We start from the raw sequence: 9,010 nt of genomic DNA on the forward strand, positions 1-9,010 counted from the left end.
AAATAATATTTTTTGTCAAAATATTTTTTAAAAAATAGGATAAACGGGCTAACCCGTTTAACCCACGGGCTAATCATAAACAGTTTGGACTGAAAAATTATGGCCCGTGAATAAAATGGGCTTAAACGGTCCAACCCATTTAACCCACGGGTTTAATGGGCCGGGCTAGTCTGTTTGACAGCCCTAATATCTCTCTAATTTTACAATTAAAATGTGTCACATATCACTCTTTTATTATAATTGAAATCAAAATTTTTCCTCTAAAATTAAGGAATTCTCCTCTCCTTCTTACTAATTTTACAACCAAAATGTGTCACGTGACATTCTCTCATTGTAATTGAAATTAAATTTTTCTCTCCAAAATTAAAAAGTTTTATTCTCTTTCTTACTAATTTTACAATCAAAATGTACTACTTATCACTCTCTCATTACAATTAAAATCAAATTTTTCCCTCCAAAATTAAAGAATCTTTCTCCATCCCTACTAATTTTACAACAAAAATATGTCACATGTCATTCTATCGTTGCAATTGAAATCAAATATTTCCCTTCAAAATTAAAAAGTTTCCCCCTCCTCCTTCTCCTCCCTTTATCTATCATTTTCATTCCTTCAACCACTCTATCCCTTTTATATATCATTGTCAATGAATAATTATAAATTTGACAATCAAAATGTGCAACATGACATCTTTAATTATATTAAAATCTATTTTATATATATCTAATTTTACAACCAAAATGTGCCACATGTCACTTTTTCATTGCAATTGAAATAAAATTTTTTCGCTCCAAAATTAAAGAGTTCTATCATCTTTCTTACTAATTTTACAACTAAAATGTGCCACATGTCACTCCCTCGATCATTACAATTAAAATCAAATCTTTCCCTCCAAAATTAATGAGTTCTTTTCTCATCCCTAATAATTTTACAATCAAAATATGCCACATGTCATTCCCTCATTCCCTCATTGCAATTGAAATTAAATCTCTCCTTCCAAAATTAAAAAGTTCTCCCCTCCTCCTTCTCCTTTTATCTATCCTTCTCATTCCTTCAATCACTCTATCTCTTTTATATATCATTATCAATGAATAATTATAAATTTGATAATCAAAATGTGCAACATGACATTCTTTAATTATATTAAAATTAAAATTAAAATTAAAATATAACTATATATTATATTATATTATATATTATTATCTAATTTAATTAAAAAATGTGTCACATGACACTCTTATTAAATTTGAGAGAAAATATTTTTTTCTAAAATTATTAAACTCCCTTCCTAAATTTTTTCATCTACCTCTCTTCCTTTTTCTATTTCTCTCTACCATTCTCACTCTATATATAATTCTAATATATTTATATATTATTTCTAATTTAATAACCAAATGTGTCACATGACATTATCTTATTCAAATTGAAAACAATATTTTCTTCCAAAATTAATAAACTCCCTTCTTAAATTCTGTCATCTATCTCTTTTCCTTTTTCTATTTCTCTCTACTCTTCCCACTTTATTTATAATTTGTAATTTATATTTTATATTTGATAAATCAAAATGTGTCATCAGATATTTTTATTATAATTAAAATAAATTTTTTCTTTCAAAATTAATAAACTCCATTTCTTTATAAGATTTATATTCCCCGTTTAGGGTAAAAATACTAGTTAGTTACTAACTCAAGGACACAAACACAGTTATCTCTCTCTACTCTCTCTCGTTTCTTGGGCCATCCACATTCATGGCTATGGCTTCACAAAGTATTCATCAATACCAATGGATGTGTCTCTTAATTTTTCTGTTCTACCCTTTGCCTTTTTCTTCCCTCCTCCAATTTTATTTTCCTCTAAACGGATTTCTCTTCTCTTTTCACTTCTAAAACTCTTTTTTTATTTTATTTAATTTCAATAGTAACCTGAGAGCACATATTAATTAAACTTTATTTATATTATTTAAAAATTCATTACTCTATTTTTTGTGACCTTGTAAAAAATTGATCTAAAATAATGCATGCTTAACTTAAAACTTATACATTTTTACGTATTTATTATTTAAAGAGTTTTCATGTCACTAAATTTGCTAACTAGTTCAAAGTATAAAGAAAGTGAGAATATAAATTTATTTAAACAATTAAATGAATAAATACAAAAACACATCATGCGTGTTTAAACTTTTAAAGAAGAATAATTAGAAGTAGAAAACATAAAAAATTAAAAAATATTCACTTAACTTTATTATAAGTTATTGTTATAACAAATAGAAACCCAAAAAATAAATGAAAAATCCATTCAAACAAAACTTCTACAGATCACTAAAAATAATTTTTATCAAAATCTTTAAAAAGTTTAATTTTAGTAAAAGATTGAGATAATTATAAATAGACCTATTTTACACGTAGGATGAATAAAATTCTTTTAAAAATATTTTTTTACAATATACTAAAATTAGATTTGACAGTATCATGGTGGAATAGTTATGCATAGTAAAGTTTTTTGTATACTGTGTAAAAAATAAAAATTCTATAAATATATTGAATCATTTGTGATTTTGGCTTTCGCTCAAAGTGCTCTCTCCCTTCTCCATTTTTGCATCCTCTTCGGACACTCCGATATTCCATTGATCTTCCACTCTCTCAACTTCCAAAGTTATGATCTTTTTCTGATCACCATCCACCCCATGTAACCATGTAAGTTATTGCTCCTATTTCATCACTTCCCTTTAAACGTTACACTTTCCTCTCTCAATTCCCCTATTTTTTTTATTTTTTATTTTCACTTCCATCCACTTCTATTATCTTTGTTGGATTTTGACGTACTTTCAGTTTCTACCCTTTCTTCTCTGTGAGTTCATTTTGAATTTCTCTTCGTGTGCGCGTGCGTCTGATTTTTTCTTTAAATGTTTATTATTGTTTTGATTTTTGAGTTGTTGGTAGTGTTTTTTTTTTTTGTCTTTCTATCGTAATTGTGGAATGCTTGTTAGTGGTTACTTTGAAAGACCAGGTTCAGTGGGTTTGGATTGGGATCTATGTGGGATCTCTCGGTTTCTGTTTTCTTCTTATTATATATTATTCTCATCTTTGCGTGGTTTAGTTTATAATGTTTATGCTGGTTAATATTGGTTCTTGTGCTTTTTTTATTTGTTTTTTTTTTTTTTGTGTGTATATATAGAGATTATCACCTGGGTGGCTTCTTCGTCCGAATAAAAAGGAAAAAGATTGAATTTTGACGCATTCCCAGAACATATGTTGCTTTTTTGAGTGGTGGCTAGCTATTTCATGGGTTGAACTTGAAGAATTATGGGTAGCTTTAGCGAATTCGAAGAATGTCGGTTTTTTGATGCTCAAGAAGATGTTGTGTCCATTGCAGATTCAGTATCTGATGGAACTGACACCCTTGACATCAAATCTACTTCCAATGGAAGAATAGGATTGGAGGGCTTTGACTATGATGTGTGGATTCGGAGCCCAAGGAGTGTTCGAGAGCGTAGGGGCAAGTTTATGAAGAAGATGGGACTGAGTGTGAATGGGATTGAGAATTCAGTGGATGTGGTCGGTGTTGTTGAGCAGGAAGAGGTGAGGGATAGAGTGGAGTATAGTAGTGGGGCTGTGACTAGAACTTGTGATGGTTTTGAAGAGGAGTTCTGTTCGAGTCGGTCATCTATGTCTTGTTTTTCCGGTATTGATTCTTCAAAGGAGTTTGGTTTGGAGGAGAACTTGCTGTGCCAAGACAAGAATTCAGACAAGAGAGTTGAGTGTAATGTGGATCCAAAGGGGGAACAGAGGAATATGAGGGATGGTAGGGATGTGGTTCTGGATCGGTTGGCGAATACAGGGGAACCTGATGATTCTGAGAAACCCTCTGGGGTAACTCCTTCTTGGCAGACGAATGGGAATAAAAGGAGTTGGCTCAGAAGATTGCGGTCATTTACATGTATGCTTGATAATCAAGGTGATAATGGTTTTGGCTCAGGATGTAGGCTTCAGAGAGTTAAGGTTCGACAATGCAAGAAGCAAATGAAGGAATTATCTGCTCTTTACATGAGACAAGATATCAAAGCGCATGAAGGTTCTATTACGACAATGAAATTCAGTCCTGATGGCCAGTATCTTGCAAGTGGCAGTGAAGATGGAGTTGTGCGCTTGTGGCAAGTGATTGAGGAGGATATGTCTAATGAAATTGACATTTCAGAAATTGACCCATCCTCCCTTTACTTTACAGTGAATAATCTCTCTGAATTGAAACCTCTGTTTATGGACAAGGAGAAAATCAACAAACTGAAGAGCATGAGAAAAACACAAGATTCAGCATGTATCATTTTCCCTCCTAAGATCTTCAGGTTGTTGGAGAAACCATTGCACGAGTTCTATGGGCATAGAGGTGAAGTATTGGATCTCTCCTGGTCAAAGAATAATGTGAGTGAATGTCAAAAATTTTTGTTTTCTAGCAAGAAAGGCATTCGCTTGCCTATGAAAATTGATTTGGTTCTTCTTTTTGATGCAGTATCTTCTCTCATCATCCGTTGACAAAACTGTCCGTCTGTGGCAAGTGAAATCCAATAATTGCTTGAAAGTTTTCCCACACAGTAATTATGGTGTGCATTACTACAATTCTGTTCTGATTTTTGGCATTGTTGAACCATTTATCTTAATTTGTTCTCATTACTTCAAAATTTTCTTATGTTTCTTTTTGTTATTTGATAATGTTGTGTAGTGACATGCGTACAATTCAATCCCGTAGATGATAATTATTTCATTAGTGGATCTATAGATGGAAAAGTGCGCATCTGGACGATTCCTGATTGTCGTGTCATAGATTGGACTGACATTAGAGATATAGTAACGGCAGTATGTTATCGACCCGATGGCCAGGTAGAGCAACTCTTTCTTTTTACATGCTTTCTTCTATGGAAGGAAATACTATATAGAAAATATTGACATGAATTACCTGCTTTATACAGGGAGGGATTATTGGGTCCATGGCAGGAAATTGTCGATTTTATAATGTATCAGGTATAATTCTTTGGGTATATTTTCCTCTAGTGAGACTACTTAGATGTCATTTAGTAGATTTCATAATATCTCATATAATTAGGATTCAAAATGTTATTGTGCCATGGTGGATGGGTGATTGATAGGTGGCTTGGTGGACCTACATTCTGCACATGCTTGAAATAAATATTTTTTTTCTTTAGAATAACGATGATGTATAATCATGGACAAATTATGATTGGATGTGAATGTCAACGGCTCTAATGTAATCACTTAAACACTTTAGCTAGGTGCTCATTGCTTGTGTTTCATCTTTTGCTTGAAGCAGATAATCAGTTGCAGTTGGATTCCCAACTATGTTTACTTGCTAAAAAGAAATTTACTGGAAGAGGGATAACAGGCTTTCAGGTATTTTCTCTTTTTATTTGGCTTCTTGCATCAAATGAATAATTTTGGCTTAATTCCCATTCATTTTTTGCTGTTCTATATAAGCTGCTCTTTATTTGGCCAACTGATTATATTTTATTTGTTTCAGTTTTTTCCACAAGATTGTAACAAAGTTATGGTTACCTGTGCGGATTCACAAGTCAGAATCCTTGACGGGCTTAATGTGATTGGCAAATACAAGAGTATGTTCGTTATCTTATTCTTATGTTTTACAAAGAATTGTTCTTGGATCTGTACTTCTGCACATTCTTTTAGGATTTTGTTTAGTTATTGTTCTGGCATTTTATTGGTTTAGCAATTATTGGTACATTCCTCTAATTTGCATTTTATTTCATATTATGTTTCTAAAAATTCTTGTTCTGTTTCTGTAGGCGTAGGCACAGGGAGCCCAATGAGTGCATCTTTCACTTCTGATGGCAAACATATATTATCAGCATCCGAGGATTCTAATGTATATATGTGGAATGTTAGTCAGGAAGAGTCTATTCCCATGAAAGCTAAGAAGATTTGGTCTTCTGAGCGGTTTTTCTCAAACGCTTCCATTGCAGTGCCTTGGCAAGGTTTGAAACCTCAGACCGTGGAAAATGAACACCAATGGAATGTCCTAGATAAAACTTCACCTGAATCTGGACATCTTAACCCACCTGCTTCATTCTCCCTGGGTCAAGAGTATTTCTTGGAGGCTTTGCCTAAGGGATCCGCAACTTGGCCGGAGGAGAAGCTTCCAATTTCTAGCTCGAAGGCAAAAACGTCTACAATGCTTAAATCCGAGTACAGGTTCCTGAAATCTTCATGCAGGAGTACCTCTCGTTCTCATGCATGGGGGATGGTCATTGTGACTGCAGGCTGGGATGGTCGGATAAAGACATTCCACAATTACGGATTACCCGTACCCGTTTGAGAAGGGGGGGAGGGGGAGGTGAATTTTCCTTGGCATAAGCAAGCTGTCCTCGGAAAATTACATGGTGCTGATGTTGTTGGAGTTGAGAGTGATGTTGACTTTGGCAGCAACTGTGACATAGCATGTCAAAGTCAAAGCCAAAGCATGAATTAGAGGAACTTTGGCTTTTGGAGGGGCCCCCTTCACATTGGTATCGCTGGTTGAACAGTGACAAGTGGTTACATTACTGTGGTTCAAAAATGTAATGTTGCTGGAATTTAGCAAGTTGCCAAGTTACATTGCCTTTTGATAATCTAGAATCTGCTGGCCCCTAAAGGAGATGCAAATTCATGTGTTAGAAGCTTGGAAGGGGGTCCTATCAGATATTATTTTGATTATGTTGAAAGGACTGTGGGGCCTTCACAACACTCCATGCTTGCTACGATGAGTGGAGGAGATTCAAGCACTGCTGATTGAGGTTAACCTTGAGCAAAATTGCCATTTAGCAGAGATAGAGCTGTGTGTTTTCATCATTACATTATTGGCAGGGCTAACTAATTGGATCTCTTTGTCTGCCAATGTGGCCGTCGATCTCCTGGTGGGGCCGCCGGAATTGGACATCGGTGCCTTTTGGGCTCTCCGGTGATACAAACAATACATACAACAACCAATCTAATTATTGCTGCATTTAGTGGCTCCAAGCACCTTTGGAAGCTGCTTCAATGCTCTAACAAAAAATCATTGCTAACAAAGAAATATTTCTGTATATCATCATCATCATCTCAATTTTAGGCTGAGATCACCTTTCATTAGGATCTTATCCTTTTCCAAATTGTATTACCATTTTGGTGTTTTGAGGGATATATACTATGTAAGTAAAATTTTGTTGCCTTCGATTTATGAATGGAAACAGTGGTAAACCAGAAAGAAAGTTCTTTGTACATTTGCTCTCTTTTTGTTTCACAAAATAAATTGGAACTCTTAAAAGTTTATTGTCTAAACTACTATTTTGTGAAAAGCAAACAACAGTTACTTTAAATCAAAAGGGTAATATTTACCTACTAATATAAAGTGTTATTGGTGCACTTTGAAACATTTTAATTGTTTGTGGTTGAGAACAAGAGCTAGTCCCTTTTATCTTTTGCGGTTCCAATTATTTGAATCATGTTTGGATTAACGTTTTGATTAGCAAGGAATGAAGCAGAAGATAGTGACTGGTGACAGTGCATTCCAATTTTAATTATGAACCATGCAATTATGAACAAAAAGGAATATGTTTTATGTTATTGGAAACAGGAATATGTGACACTCACGTGGAATGTAGTTATAAGTGGTTATTTCTTTCATTACACTCTGTGCACATTGTAGTTATGTATATACACTAAGATGAGAACTGAAGATTAAGGTTTATGCATTCATAAACAGAAATATCTTTTTGCTGCTAGTGGTTGGAACACTCTGTACCTTCCATCATTGTGCTAGAAAGTATTTTAAAACATGACATGCTCATTGGAGAATATAGCATCTAATCCAATCTTCTAATCATGAAGCGGTTTCATGCCAAAAGCATTTATTATTATTGTTTGGAGAAGAAACAAAACAAAATCATATCAATGAACCCTCCTTTCAAAACTATATAAAGCATGTACAAGCAAAAACCACATGGTAATGGACACCATGAGCGCATATGTAGAAAAAAAAATTAATAAAAATGAATGATTCATTTTTGAATTCGTTATTAGCCTTCTACTATAATCTAATAATCTTCTCAACCTCCATTTTGGGCTTTAATATGCTCACAATCAATAGTTAAGATTTTCTTTTTACATCAAAATCGGTTATATTTAAATTTTATTTTTAAAATAAAAATAGAAAAATTACAAAGTTTCAAAAAATAATTTGTTTTTATATCTAAAATGTATTTAAAAAAAATAAAATAAATTGAGTAAAAAAATTATTTTATTTTTATATTATAAAATATATTAAAAAATAAAAAAATAATATTAGAAATAAAAAAAAGAATTAGTTTTTTTATTTTTTTAATATTAAAAAATTTAATAAATTTTATTAATTTCTTTAATTTTTTTATTTTTTTCAACTAAATAATAAAAAAAAAAATTGGATTTTTTTTTTCTTCAAACAAACATGGCCGGAGGAAAGAACAAAAAGCATAACTTTGGATTAACTTCATAGAGAGATTTGTTTTGAATAAAAAATTACACGCACCCGACAAAGAAACATGTAACAATTTGTCCTAGCTTTCTATGTGATACACATCATGATTGTAGTTAGTTCATTTTTTAATTGCCACTTTAATATTAAGAAATGACTACCACTTTAATGAAAGGTTTTGGGATTGATTATGAATCTCTAATTATATATTATTCTTATGATCTATCTCCATCAAGTGTCTTTTGATGTTTCTTTGATAAAAATATATGAATTGAAGTTACCATCATGCAAGGACAAAGCAAAAGAGCGTTGTGTAATAAAAAAAAAAGTAATAATAAGACCAATTTTTATATAATTAGCCAGTGAAAAACCAGTCAAAATTACAACATATGACTAAAGAGTTGGTCTATATTCCAAAGGAATGCGAATTCAACTATAGTCAATTAGGGTTTAAGATTTTTAGTTTTAACTATAAGTTATTACAAAAATAAAAAAAAATTATTTTTTATGCATACTATA

General features: G+C 32.4%; 1 protein-coding gene across 2 annotated transcripts; it reads left to right on the forward strand.

The window, feature by feature from the left end:
- On the forward strand, positions 2,521 to 7,262 carry LOC107605874 (WD repeat-containing protein 44). 2 transcript variants are annotated; one of them, XM_016307806.2, is made up of 8 exons: positions 2,521 to 2,691; positions 3,173 to 4,416; positions 4,505 to 4,595; positions 4,715 to 4,872; positions 4,962 to 5,013; positions 5,321 to 5,400; positions 5,528 to 5,621; positions 5,811 to 7,262. In XM_016307806.2, exons 2-8 carry the CDS (start codon positions 3,301 to 3,303, stop codon positions 6,338 to 6,340), a joined length of 2,121 nt encoding a protein of 706 aa, XP_016163292.1. In that variant the 5' UTR covers positions 2,521 to 2,691; positions 3,173 to 3,300; the 3' UTR covers positions 6,341 to 7,262. The 2 variants fall into 2 exon arrangements, with proteins under 2 accessions (XP_016163292.1, XP_020961918.1); XM_021106259.1 differs by having other exon boundaries at positions 2,524 to 2,691; positions 3,371 to 4,416.

Source organism: Arachis ipaensis, chromosome B07, assembly GCF_000816755.2.
Source record: "Arachis ipaensis cultivar K30076 chromosome B07, Araip1.1, whole genome shotgun sequence".
Lineage (NCBI taxonomy): Eukaryota > Viridiplantae > Streptophyta > Magnoliopsida > Fabales > Fabaceae > Arachis > Arachis ipaensis.